The following is a 14,288-nucleotide window of genomic DNA, read 5'->3' on the forward strand; positions in this document are numbered from 1 at the left end:
CACTCAGGTTGAGGCTGGTTTCTGTTGCCTACAGGCAGGTGTCAGGCAGGGCCAGATGTGGAGGAGTTACTCATTCCTCCCCCTCAGTCCTCAGACTCTGGTTTCTTCCCCCAGTGACTTCAGTCCCCAGCTGCTTTCTCCGTCCACCTTTACTCTCACTGGCACTGACACCCACCTGGAGCACTCTGACGACATCCTGGCTCCCCAACTTCCTCAGACTCTTGCCCTCATTTGATTTCAGCCACCTCTGAGATCTCAACATTTGCTTTTATTTAAAAAATGTTTTAAGTTTACGTATGTAAAATTCTTTTTCTGATGTACAGGGCTTTGGTTTTTTAGACGTGCATGGATTCTCATAGCCACCACCACAGACAGTACATGCAACAGTTCCAGTACTCCAGAGAGCGCCCTCATCTCTCCTCACCCCTGCCTTCTGGCAAGCAATGAGCTGTTCTCTGTTCCTGCATTTTTGCCTTTTCTAGGATGCCATATATGTGGAATTATGTAGAATGTGCCCTTTTGGTACTGGCCTCTTTTGTTCAACAGAGTAATACCTTTGAGATTCATCCACGCTGTTGTTTGAATCAAGCGTGTTAACTTTTATTGCTGAGTAGTAGTCCATTGTGTAGATACATTACAGTTTTTTTTAAAAAATCTACCGCTGCTGCAGGACATTTGGGTGTTTTCAGTTCTTGGTGAGGATGAACATTTGTGTGCAGATGTTGTGTGGACTTAAAATCTTGACTTCTTTAAAATACCTAGAAGTGGTCATTGCTGGGTCCTATGTATGTGAGATCTCAATTGTAAGTTTCCTCTCCTCTGACAACTGTGCCCCATCCACATGGTTCCTTTCTCTAACATATCACATTGACCACTGTGACCTCACTAAGACCTCCAATTCACCGAGCCTGCCATTTTTTTCATTGATCATGAACCTATTCATTATTTTCGTTCCTTCTCACACAACTTAGTGATCCATCATAATAGTCATTCTACTGGAAACTTTCCTCACTCCCTTCAACATACCCTCCTGGCTGAACCACAACCTGGTGAACTCAACTACCCACCCATTCAGCCTCCATTAGAGTAGAACAGTGTGGCTAGAAGAAAACGCAGCTGTGCCGCAGGCGACTTCATGACCGTAAATCTCACCTGAGCTTCTGATACTGATCATCGATCGGTCTGACTTTCTAGGGACTATTTTATACTTGTATCTCTTCAAACCTCTGACAGCCTCATATATCACTGAGGAACTAGCGATCAGACTAGAGATTGCTCATTATCCTCCCACCATCAATTCCACCTGACGGACTAAGGCTTTACTCCCTTCTCTGCCTTCCCCCTTTTAAAACGATGAGCTGTCCATGCTTCTGTCTGAAGCCAGCCCCTCGATGGTGCAGTGGATTCCATCTGTGCCCATCCTACCTTTTCAATCATTTTCCTTCTGCAATTATCCCCTCTCCTGTCTTCATCAACTTCTCTTTCTGCCATCACCATATATACATTTCCTAATGTAGCGCATCTTCAAAAATAATGTCCCTCCTGGCCTCCTAAAACCAGTAACTTTACAGTGGAGAAACCTGACAAACACCTCAGCCAGGTGATCAAGGCGACGAGTCGTGATGGCGGAACGTACCCTTGCTGTGATGTGAGGAGATGATAATGGCACTGTACCTCTGTGGTCTTCCTTTCCAAAACCCACAACCTCTGTCCAACCAGAAAAACACCAGACAAATCCAAATGGAAGGATGTTCTACAAGATACTTAACTAGCACTCCTCAAAATTGTCAAGGCCATCAAAAGCAGGGAAAACCTAAGAGAAGCCTAAGGAGACATGACAAGTAAATGTAATGTGGTATTCTGAATAGGACCCTAGAAAAGAAAAAGAAAGATATTAAGTAAAACTAAAAACTGGAATAAAGTACGGGCTTTAGATCATAAGGTACCAATACTGGTTCATTAATTGTGACATATGCGCCATAGTAATGTTAACAATAGAGAAGGCCAGGCACGGTGGCTCACGCCTATATTCCTACCACTTGGGGAGGCCAAGGCAGGAGGATCACTTGAGCCCAGGAGTTCGAGACCAGCCTGGGCAACATAGGGAAACCTTGTCTCTATTCTAAAATTAAAATAAAATAAAATAACAGAGGACACTGAGTGCAGGGAACTCTTATAATAGTCTCACAGGCTTTCTGTAAACCTAAAACTATTCTAAGATAAAAGTTGATTAAATATGAAACCACACACACTCACAGACACTCTCACACACTCCCCTGACCCATGTCATCTTCTTGCTTCACTCCATTTCCCTGCTTTCCTGCACAGGGAACCTTCCCAAAGGAGTTGTATATTGCTACGGTCTCTATCTCCCCACTCCAGCCAGCTCATTCCTCAGTCCACTCCAATCTGCTGTCCTTAGCTTCCCACCAAAACTGCTCTTACTAAGGTTGGTGGTGAGCTCCATGTTGGCAAATCTGAGTCCATTTTTTCCCCTTCCCTTACCTTTCAGTCTAGTGTGTGTGTAACCCAGTTCACTATGCCCTCCTTCCCACAGCACCCTTGTCACTTGGCTTTTGGGATACTATACCCCTGGATTTCTTCCTGCTCCTTGGCTGCTCCCGCTCCATCTGGCTTCTACCAGTGGCCTACGTTCTGTCTCCGGACCTCTGTTCTTCTTTGACTGCACTCTTATCTCATAGGCATATTTCATCCCATCTCATGGAGTTCAGTACAATTAACCTACTGCACATTCCCAAATTTGTATCTCCAGCTTTAAACCTTATGAGGTAGGGACTGCTGTCACCACCATTCTACGAAACAGCAGACTTAGGCTATCAGATGTTTAAGGGACTTCCTTGAGGTTACACAGCAGGAAGCAGCAGGGCTGGGATTTGAACCTAGGTCTGTCTGACTCTAGGCCTGTGTTGTGAGTTGCCAGGCTGCCCGGGCACCCCCTCCTTTCCCAGCCCCCGTCCTACCTGCTCCCCAGGGCCTCTTGCATGTCCTGCTCATTCTGGCCTCAGGCCTTTGTCTCCCTGGTCCACTTCTCCTGGAATGACCTCTTTTCCCCCTGCCTGTCTAATCCTCTTCCATCCCAGCTCTGGTGGGAGTTGCTCCACTCTTAAGACCCAGGCCGATCTCTGCTGGCCTCCTCTGGACACTTGCAGGTGCTGGAGTCTACCCTAAAACAACCAAGGGTTCATTTGCATCAATAGTTATCATGCTTTCTGAACCCACGACGGCGCCCTTGGCCCAAGTACAGCTGCACCCACAAGGATGCGGAAGCACGTGATCTAACGCTGGGACTGGCTGGGAAAACTGGGCCATGGGCCTCCATCATCACACACCATCTCAGACAGGGTCTCAGTCATCCAGGCAGGCTTTGTTTGGTTTTACCTACTAACTGGGAAGCTTCTAGAAAGAAGGATCATGAGTGCTGAATAAGTATCATTTTTAAACACTGTGTATATTAGGTGGGCCTGGGGAAGTACTTCAAAATCCTTTTCTCCTGGGTCTTGGGGGGCCAAGGAAAGTTCAGTCCAGTAGTGAAAGAATTAATTTAGACTTCATGGAGGCCACAGAGAGGCCGAGCAGTTCCCACAGGGGTCACTGAGCTCAAAGGAATGTTTGGAAGAAACGGGGGTGACAGGATCATTTTTGGAAGAACTGAGAGTGCTGGAGGGAAGTGAGGAGCAGGAGACTGGAAGGAAGAAGTGGGAAGGGCCATGTGGGAGGCCCAGTGCTGGCTGAGACAGTGAGCAGTGACCTCTGGGGCAGAGAACACTGCCCTTTCACTTACGTGAGTTCAGCCCCAATTCCCATGATGCTGGCCGGGGCTCTAGTCCCCGTCCTGCCACTAACTCCCTGTGTGACTGCAGGCAAGTTGCTTTGTTTCCCTGGGCCTCAGTTTCCTCATCTCTAAAATGAGGAGGTTGAAAAAAAGAAGTGATGGGGTTGGGTGACATTGTTTCTCAGCTCCTCTCAGTATCCCGAGTGCATCTGAGATAACACATCCTGTGCTGTCTACCCTGGGCCACTGCCTCGGGGGAGGAAGAGCCAGGTTAACCTGACCGTTCTTCTACAGGCCTCCTGGTAAAAGTTCTTTTTCACAAAACAGCAGAGAGTCTTTTGTGCGGGATCTAGGAGGGGAAGGATGTTAAGTGGTTGAATCTTGCATATTGTAAAAGAAATGAATCTGCATTTCCTTGATCTCCAGAAAAAACACAGTTCATTCACTCTCCATCCCCAGCTGAAAATGGGCATCCATGCCCATGCTGCAGAGTGGGATCAGTTTTGCCCTGCATGATCAGAAGGGGCAGGGTTGGCCCTTCTTTCCCAGGTAGGGCCTTCTGATGTTCCAGCCTTGGGTCAGAGTCCCTCTCCCAGAGAGATTTCTCATCCATAAGCCTGCCAACCAAGACAAGTGCTGAGATGCTGTCGCAGCCCATCAGGGTTTGCTTGCCTGGAGGGGAACATATCTAGCGTCAATAGGACCCCCAGTGGCTGAACGATTGCTAATTCTGTGCAGGCCCCTGCCTTGGTCTTTGCACATCTGGCCACACAGGCATGTACCTACTCCTGAGTCACCTACGTTTTGGAAAATATAAAATCAGGAACATTTAAGTCAGTCTTCACTGGACTGCTTGAGGCAAAACGTGAAGCAGTGATGGCTTGTGTGGGTCTTGTGTCTTGTGGTTGGAGGCTGAGCTCCTCTGACCCATCAGGAACAATGGCTTCGTTGTGCTCCTCTCTGGCTTGCTTGCTGGACTTGGAAGCAAGAGGAGCTTTGAGCTGCCCAGCACCCCCAGGGGCAGGAGGGTACAATCATGGCCCAAGGACAGCACTGTGGACCCCATGGGACCCTGCAGGTGTTAGGGGGCTGGGATAGCACCTTTCCAGGCCTGAATCCTGAATTTGCCAGTGCTCAGAGGCAACTCTGCTCCTGAAGGATGGGCTGAGATGTGTCATTCACAGAAAACCTTCAGAAAAGAACAGGTGTTTTCAGGAAGTCCCAGCTGGCAGGCAAAGGCGGGTAGGAACCTGGCAGAGCCTAGAAACTCCAATCTGAAGGTCCAGGCCCCAAGTTTTGGAAGAGAAGAGTAAGCAAAAGAACCAGAAGGAGGTCTAAAGGCTAAAGTAATAAAGACATGAGTTTTCTGTTTAGAAATGAGAACAGGGTCCTGTCATAAAACCAGCCTCCCAGCCATCAGTCTGAGGTGTGAGAGGAGAGATGCACTGGCCAGGAGGGGGTTTAAGTTTTTTTCTCCCATCAACAAGCTGTGATTTGCTAAGTCATCTAACAAGTTCCTCAGTTTCAGCTGTAGAATGGGCGCTCATGGCATTGCTTAGACCTAGGATCCAGTGAGCTAACAAGCTAACATATGAGACTACACTATGTGGACCAAATGCGTAGGCAAAGTACATGCTGTTGGAGTGGCTGGTTCTAGGATGGACAGTGAGAGTGCAGGCTGCTGCACAGTCTCTCCCCTTGCCCCCATCGCTCCATGAAGACTAACGGCCTGCTCACAAGCAGGGCATGATTTGGAAAAGTGAAATCTGAATTGGGGAACACATCATGCTCATGTCCAGTTCTGGGCTTTCACTGTGCTCTGTCTCTGGCTGAGGGGATCTCTGCTCTTCCCAACCACAGTCTACCTGGGAAGACCCTACTAAGCCCAGCCACCTCCAAATTGAAGTACTAATGCCCAGGCTGCCCCTTTCCCTTCGGGACCTCCATCCCAAAGTGCGGTATGTGAATATACAGAGCAGCGTGGCTCTCAGACGACTTCATGTAATTTTCTGAAAGCAGGGACCACGACTTCTTTCCTTTGGTTCCCCATAGGATACAAAAAATGGCTCTGAGGCAGATAGAAAAATACTTGCAGAAATAAGGAAGATACAATATGAATTTTCAGACTTATCAGTTGACTAACTGCCGAGTATTTAACAACAGTCTTTCCTTCACCAGTCTTATCAGCTCACTTCAGTAGTCTCATAAAGGTCTGTGCTAATGTTCAATTTCTATAAACTACTTAATAAATATTTCACTTTACATTGGCATAACCCATGATAAATCCACAGGAAATAAGAGCCACCAGCAGTGGTAGGATCAGAATACTTTAATAAGATACCAGTGTCAAAATACATTTCCTTATAAAGTTAAGCTCCCATACAGTTATAATGTTGTCAGTAGGAATTCGACAATATAATAATGTTCATGAAATCGTTACGTTGACAGGTAGGGTTAATATGAAGCTTGGAATATTTTTCAGTGTTTTAGTAAAACTGCAAGGGTAAAATGCCCTTAATGCCAGGGCAACACACACAGGAAATCAAATACCAGCATTTACATGTCAGTAACCCTTCAAGTTCTGCCTGTGTGGGGTAACGCTGTGTGGGGTAACGCTGTGCAGCTAAAATATGATTTAGACAACACCATGACTAAGGAATTTCTCATATAACTTAAATTTCTTTTGAAAGCTACTTTTTGTTTCTGGCAATAAGTCCATCCGGGCTTACTAAATAGTTGGCCTAATGTGCTTTGTGTGTGTTTTTAGAAACTTCTTCGTTGTACCTATTACAGAAAAGTTCCATGTAATTGGTATTGAAAAACCAGAGGTGTCGTCCCTCTTACCCAGTGAGTTGCAATGTGCTCTGGGAACGCTATTTTCAGTGCTTCCTACCTATACCTGTCACTGCCCGACCCAGAGACCTCAGCCAGGGCCCGCAGCTCGGGGCCATCCCTGGAGGCCTTGCAGGGCCATCTGGCTGCCAGCTCAGGGGGGCTGCAAGGCTGGTCTGGACCAGCTGCTCTCCCGCTGTGCAGCCTCCTCCTCAGTCCAGCTCCACGGGGCTCCAAGGTCGTGAGCTTGGAGGACGTGGACCGGGTCACTATACCATTTCTGACCCCTCATTTGCATGAATTCCCATCTAAACCATCTCATGGTAGTTCTGGAAATGTCTAAATGTGCCGTGTGAAAGACCATCCGAGTCACATAGCTCAGTGCACTTGAAGGGCTAGCAACAAAACCTTAAGAAAAGTTAGAGCACTTCCCCGCCCCACCCCCCGACCCCACAACGTGCCATCAGACCCTCTTGGCAGCAATAATAATAATACATACATACATAGTACATAGAGAACATGAGGGGATAGCGCGCAGTGCTCCCACTGAATGACTCCACTGCTCGGATTGTCACACCTATGGCATATCACAGATGGCAAAAAGCCGACAGAGGGAGGCCTTCCACAGTGTCCGTACAGGCCGTGGGAGCACTGGACAAGTCTGCAGTGTCCACAACACCAAGAAAAATTAACAGCTTTGAAAAGATCTTAAAGTGATTTTGTGAGCAGGATTCCATTTCCGTTTCTAAGGTTTTAGATATTACAGAGTACCCATATATATGATAAACACTTAACCCAGATATAAATTTTCTCTTTTAAAAAAACTCAGTTATGTTTTTGAATAATAAAAAATCCACCGAATGCGGGGGAAAAACACCAGTTTAGGAAAAGCCACGCTGTGCAGCCTTCACAGATAACCACATACGTTGGAGTTGACCCTTCACATTTCTTTTTTTCCAAAATCAGAGCAGAGTCAGCTTAAACCAAAAAAACCTGAAATTTACAATATGGTGATTAGTTTTAAAAAAGAAAGGAGAAGGGCTCTGCAAGGGAGAAGCCACAAGCTTGGAAAGCAACATCATTTTTGTTTCTCTTTGGCAACAACAGTAACGAGGAATCTTTTTAGTAAAATGAAGCTAACGCTCTCCCTACAGGAGAACAGACATGCACCAAACTTGTTAGTGTGGACAGTTGTGTGTGAGAAGGAGAGAAAGGGAGAGAAACCTATAGATAATATAAATTAGAAGTAATTGAAGGTGGGGAGGAAAAAAAATCTTACAAAATTTAAGAACATTTCAGAACAGGTAAAACAATTGTGTACTTTAAAAATAGGGATAATAAAGTGAGCATCTCAGAAAAAGGCCACTGCGTGGTGACCTGGGCAAGTCTGCCAGGTAAGTCCATCTTGTAAATAGTGTGCTGGTGTTAGAAATACCTAGTTACAAAAACAGATGGAGAGAGTGAAGCTGGTGGGACGGTGTCGGCAGAGGTGCTGCCCAGGTGGAAGGCCTGGCTCAGGTGGCCTGGTCCAGGGCTCTGAGGAGGTCCCCTCCTTGCAGGAGCGTGGAGCTTCCCAGCACGGGCACGTTCACCTCACAGTCATATCTGGTCAGTTCAGGCAGCAGGTAGGACTCAAACGAGGGCCCGAGCAGCCGGCTTGCCATGCCTGAAAGAAGGGTTGGTACCATAACTTAAAGGCCTAAATCAAACATCTGGAAAAGTGACTGGGCGATACCAATAGGGCAGCCCTAATTTCACTCTGCTCCTTCAGTGGTGTCTCCCCCATGGTCTGCTGCACGCCTGGGGAACGTGTCTGCCTTCAGACCCATTGCCTCAGGCGGGGTGCTGAGACCCAAGAAAGAGGACAGCGCGAGGTGCGGGCTGCAGCACAGGGAGGTGGATTGCTGGTCCCATGCCTGCTGGCAGCAGGGAGGAAAGGCTGAGAGGGAGTTCGGAACCACCTGGCATCTATGCTCACATACACAGAACATGCAGAACGCACACATACATACACGCGCACACACAGCCTGCCTCAAGATTCAAGGGTCTGAAAATCCAGTTTCCAGTCACCACCCTCAGCAGTCCTTTCTTCTTGCCTCTGTGCTATTCTGCTGAGGAGGCAGACCAGTGAGTGGCAGAGGGGACATTCCCAGTACGCACACAGGCCCCATCCCAGGGAGGAAAGGCTTAGGTGGCAGCAGAGAGCCTGGAAGCCCTGCGTTCTGCCCCTCCGATGTGAGATGCCCACCTTCCTTCCCTTGCCCTATCTGCAGAGCTTCGTTCCTCGTTCTGCAGGAGGCCATTCCCTCCTGCAGCTCCTAGCCCAGGTCCTTGCTGGGGTCCATGCCTGCCTCCCCAGCTTGACTGCTCCTGTGGACAGTATCAATGGATACCTGCTCACCATCCCTTGCTAACTTCTCTTATTCATGGTCAGAAGAGAGTTTAATAGGATTCAATTCTTTTGAAAAGAATATGATTTCCCCTTGATTTCAATATTCACAGTAACTTGTGGGCTTCATAACAGGAAGAACAGTGCTGGCTACCTCTTACTGCACATAAATGTATACTAGTCACTGAACTCAACAGCAGAGCCAGAATTTAAGCCAGGGCTGTCTGGCGGTTCTACAGCCTGGACTCTGAAGCACAGAACTAGAACTTTCCCCAAACTCTACTGCTGAGGAAATTGCCTTTTAGGACAGGGGCCTGGTATGTTTTTCCGTAAACCATGCATTATTTTCATGCCAAACAGAAACCTCATGAAGACATCTATGTTTCACAAGATACTATCAAGACGAAGGTGGCCCAGGGTTGAAGGCAGGCATCGGTGCCTGCAGTTGAACCAATTCCAGTGGGGTGGGCCTACCAGAGCTTTCCAGGCTGCTCTCCCTGCAGCAAGTTTCGGCATGCTCTCAGCACCTGCCCGAACTCAGAGAGACACCCCAGTGTGCCCAAGGGACTTTAAAAAAACACATCCATATGAAGAACTGAGGAAGTGGGAAGGCTCTGGGATTCTCAGGGTGGAAAGAGCCCTGGATGGCACCTGATCATGGGAGGATTCCCTCTGAAGCCCCAGGGAAGGAGCACTCCCTTCTCCACGCAGCAAGCTCGTCCCTGCATAGACCAGAGATCCTCTGCCCAGACCCCTTCCCAACTCTCTGAACCTTCTCTTTAACAGGCCCTCACCACTGTGGCTGCCCGCTCTTTCTTCTGAAAGTGCTCTTGTCAGTCAACAGTGGGCCAGTGTTCTAGGGGTGGCCAACCCAGTGTTCAGCCCTCTGTGGGCAGCAAGTAGTGGTCTGCATTCTTCCTTCAGTATTCTAGCCTGAGTTTTTTAGTTGTGTCTCAGACCCACCCCCTGGGGGGCCTGGTCACTGATGTCACAAGGAACTTGTGAGGAGGTTCCCTAAATCCAAGGAGACCTGAGCCCTGGACATGTGACTTCAAGTCAAGCACTTCCCTGTGCCTGGCACTGTGCAGACGCTGGAAAAAAAAATAGAGGTGGGCTTCCCCCGGCATTGGATCCTGAGTACACCCACCTGACACCTTGTGGGCTGACGACAGGCTGTAGTCCTGGTACTGGGTGGCATAGCACTGTGCGGGGAACCTGCTCTTGCTGTTCTCCCCGGGACTGACGGCAGATGGAGGCTGTGGCAGCGGCAGATGTCTCAGGGGATGGCCCAGGCCCCTCACAGGATTTTGGGTGAACTTACCTGAAAGACCAAAGTCAGAGGGTGACGGTAGCACTGGCCTGAGGGAGGGGAGAGGCCAGGAAGCCCTAGCATCCCTTTCCTTTATAAAAGGTGCTCAGAGTCACCAGAACTACAGCCAGCCTTCAGGACCCTCTGATGGCGTCATCTAAGTCCGAGTGGAAATGGAAAAGTTGGGTGTGTGGGACTGGGAGAGGGACAGAGGATATCACCCCATTCTAACAAGGCTCAGAGAGGCAGGTACGGTCTGTGGTGAGTGAATGGAAGAACCAAGATAGGCTCCTGAGCCCCAGTCCTTTCAGCAGAACCCCCAGGAGGCCTAGGCCTGTGGCCGCTGCTCACCATTGGGGACATTTGCGCTCAGTGGCTTGTCCGGCATCAAAGGGCAGCTCCCACCCCTGAGGTTCTTCATCCGTTTCCACATCAAATGTGAAGTGCTGCCACCAGGTGGGTCCCCCTGGGAGTAAGAAGGGCAGATGGAAAGGGGAAAGGGCCAGAAAACCAGGTCCCCAGACTGGGTGGGTTGGTTGGGCCTGGAACAGGGCTGTCACTGGCTTGAAAGGGCCACATCCCCACCCCTCTCAGCAGCCCTGGGTTCCCTAAGGTCTGTGGACAGGCCCCTGTGGCCAGTCGGGATGGCTCACCCCACTCAGGTCCTGGAAGGCTTGCTCTTCATACTCCAGCTGTCGCTTCAGCTTCAGCTTGTTGGAGAGGGCTACCATGGCCGGGCTCAGCACGTCTGGGCCTCGAGCCCCAAAACCCTTTGCAGACCTGCAAGCCCGAGAGAGCAGGCTATGAGGGAGTCTGAAGCCTCATGCCACCCAGTGCCTTCTCATCTTAGGGGCCCTTCCAGGCCCAATGCTTATGCCTGTGATGACTCAAAGACCCAAAAGACAGAGTCTCAGAGGCAGGCTGTGTACCCGCAGGCCAAGCCCGAGCTCTGCCTCCTTCCTCAGCTGTAAGATGCTGAAGGGCTCAAGCCTCCTGGTCTGGGGACGGTGGCCGCTTGGCTGGGTAGTGTTAGTCCTTAGGTGGTTTCTTCTGCTCCGTCTCTCCCCTGCCTTTTGCTCCCACTGAAAACTAGTTAGGCTGCTCTCTAAAGGTCAAGTACCACCGGCCCCTGGGAGTGGCAGGTCATGTACCCACCACTGTGGCTTAGCCCAGCGAGCTCTCAGCTGGTGAAATGAGCATGCTGGGGAGATGGGAAGGCACTTCTGGAGCCTGGGCACAGCTCGGAGAGGCTGCAGTGGTGGGGACCCGGGGGCAGTCAAAAGGCAAGGGGGAGGCATGGGCATCTTTTTGCTTTTTTCAACCAGGGAAAATCATCACTCAGTTTTCTGTGTTCTGTGGCTCAGATGATGAACCCAGATAAGAAAGGCATTCTGGTGGTAGTTCGAAGGGAGACACTGAGGTACAGGGCTCTCAACAAGCCACTTCTTTGCCTGCCCTCAGTCTCCTCCAGCCCAGATAAAAACCTGTCCTATGCTAGGCCTCACGTGGCTCGAGGTGATTCCCCAAAGTCTGAGCTCAGAGAAGGGCTAAATGGGGTATCAGATGGCTGTGGAGAGGGGCAGGGGCCTCCCTGGGGGTCCAGCTATCTCACTAGTGGGTGCTTCTCTGTTCCGGCCCTACTGGTGCAGCCGAGTGCCTGCCACTTACCTTGTCTTGAATGTGGAGATATGGGGCGGGGAGACAGGGGGCCCCAATGGTGCCGCTCCCAGGAACTCTGTGCGCTGATCCCCGACGGCCCACTTTGTGGGCCCAAAATGTAATGGTGGATCTGGGGGCCACTGGGTATTGGATCTGCCCCCCATGGAAGAGAGAGGGGTGCTGGCCTGGCCACAGCATGGTGGCAGGGATGCTTTGCTTCCGGCATCAAAGAAGATGGAGGACATGGGCCGGTGCTCGGGCTCTGTCTTCTTGCTCTCCAGCTGCTGCTGAAACTTGTCCAGGAGGAAGGGACTGTGCGGGGCTACAGGGGCCAGTGGCTGGAAGATGTTTGTCATGGCACTGAAGCAGTGCTGGGGGGTGGACTGTGGGTTCTCCGCCAAGAGCCGCTCCTCGGGGCAGATGGGGCTCAGCTGGAAGTCTTCCCCGTCCATGGGAATATAGGGTGCCAGTGTCTCCAAGTCCAGCTCATTGAAATCCGTCTGAGGGGAGACAGCACAGGCAAAGAGGCAAGGGGGTTGGTACGACCTCACAAACACTATTCCAACTCGGCTCCTGCAGAGCCATTCATCTCAAGTACCATTTCACAGTGCTGCTCAAACACCTCCACTGGCTCCCTAGGGCCTATCAGGAAAACCTCAGACTTGGCTGTGTCATGTACATGACCTTGTATCATGTACCAGCCTTCTCCCGAGGTGACCCCCTCTTCACCCTGCACATTGAGAAATGTTCTCCTCTCTCCATCCCATCTGCCAGAGCCCGCCTTCTCTCTTGAAGCCGAGCCAGCCCTGTCTACTCCAGCCTGTGGTGGTTGTCCTTGTCCTACAATGCTTAGGCCTGTGGTGCACACTGTGGCTTTTTTGTCCTCTTCTCCCTCCTGTAAGCTGGCACGGGCCTAAGCAAGCAATGAGTGTCCAGGTCCATCTGTGGACTCTTGCAGAGGAATAGCCAGACCCCAGGGATAGAAGGACTTTGGTTCCAATCAGCAGATACTCAGATCATCCCTTAGCATGGCAGTGTCATGAAGGACGCTACAGGGAATATAAGCAGATGCGGAAAACAGTTTCTACCTTCAGAGACTGACACCCTCACTGGGTGTCAGCTGACTAATGACTGCAATACTAAGCAATCTTTAAGGAGCAGAAGCAGATAGTTGTGATTAAGTGCCACATGATACATACTACAGGAGTTCTGAGGAGGGAGGGTGATAGAAAAGCTAAAATAGGGAACGTTTTGCAGAGTAGCTGGGATTTGTGCCAAGTAGGATCAAGATACAAACTAAATGGTAAAGCAGAAATCTGGTTGAACTCAAGACTAAGATAAATGGGGGATTAATGGTTTTCCCTGGGGTTTTGTAAGACACGTACCCCTCCCTCTACCTTATCCTTGTTTACATAGTTTTTGCAAGAACACTGGCCTTATGTAATAAATGTGTTCCTGAAAAGTTTATGTAAATGAAAAATTGTCAAACAGATGTTATTTTAAAATGCATTTCATATAAAATGATTATTTTTTTAAATCACAAGATGAATGTGTTTGTAAAGGGATTGTCCCCTATGTTTATACATGTTTTTTGCATTTGGCTATGCTTGTTAAATGTAGGGCCTATTTAAAGAAAGGTGCAGTGGTATTTCGGTTTTCATGTGCACTAAGAAAGTTATCTAAGGAGATAGATATGCTGGAAGAACTGGATTTGACAGTGGGAGGAGGGGGTGACCACAGGTTCCATTAGCCTGCACTCTCACCTTGTTCAGGCACACACCCTACCCTGATCTCCACAGCCACCTACCTGGGTACTGCATTGGTCCTTGGCCTCTGTGTCCATGGCGAAGAGCTTCTCAATCACTTCAATCTTCAGGTCGTTATCCAAAGATGTATAATAGTCTTCAGGGCTATTGGGCTAGGGGCCAGGAAGGAGGGGGACAGAGTCAAAGATATGGCACTGGTCTCCCCAGAACTCCAGCACGGAAGAAGAAATGCATTCCTGGACCCAAAGGTTCAATTCCATTCCACCACACAACTATTTGTAGAGGGGCCACTAATTAACAAGCTGTATGAATTAGGTCAATTCATCAACCTTTTTCAGCTCCAGTCTCCTCCTCATAAAATGAGGCTACTATCGCTTCACAGGTCCTTCTTGAGGAACAAACAGAATACAGGCTGCGGCCAGCAGGGCTGTGCAAACTGCAGCTCTATGCCACATATGGGATGTTACTGCCCTGCACAGGGACTGAGCTGGGGGCTCAAAGCCCTTCAAGGAGCTTATTTCAGTGGGGTTGGGGGATGAA

The 14,288-nt window shown here is 49.5% G+C and overlaps 1 protein-coding gene across 2 annotated transcripts in view; it reads right to left on the reverse strand.

Annotated features, from left to right (window-relative positions):
* Positions 1 to 6,107: 6,107 nt before the first annotated feature.
* The window catches only part of EPAS1 (endothelial PAS domain protein 1), a 90,594-nt gene continuing 82,413 nt past the window's right edge, over positions 6,108 to 14,288 (reverse strand). For both annotated transcript variants that reach the window (XM_005575965.4, XM_074011854.1), the window contains 6 exons: positions 13,790 to 13,900; positions 11,992 to 12,482; positions 10,977 to 11,103; positions 10,675 to 10,789; positions 10,162 to 10,335; positions 6,108 to 8,291 (listed from right to left, as the gene is read on the reverse strand). In XM_005575965.4, coding sequence (XP_005576022.3) covers positions 8,140 to 8,291; positions 10,162 to 10,335; positions 10,675 to 10,789; positions 10,977 to 11,103; positions 11,992 to 12,482; positions 13,790 to 13,900 — 1,170 coding nt within the window. In that variant the 3' untranslated portion in view covers positions 6,108 to 8,139. The remainder of the gene's footprint in view (positions 8,292 to 10,161; positions 10,336 to 10,674; positions 10,790 to 10,976; positions 11,104 to 11,991; positions 12,483 to 13,789; positions 13,901 to 14,288) is intronic.

The sequence above is a fragment of the Macaca fascicularis genome, chromosome 13, assembly GCF_037993035.2.
Source record: "Macaca fascicularis isolate 582-1 chromosome 13, T2T-MFA8v1.1".
Classification (NCBI taxonomy): Eukaryota; Metazoa; Chordata; class Mammalia; order Primates; family Cercopithecidae; genus Macaca; species Macaca fascicularis.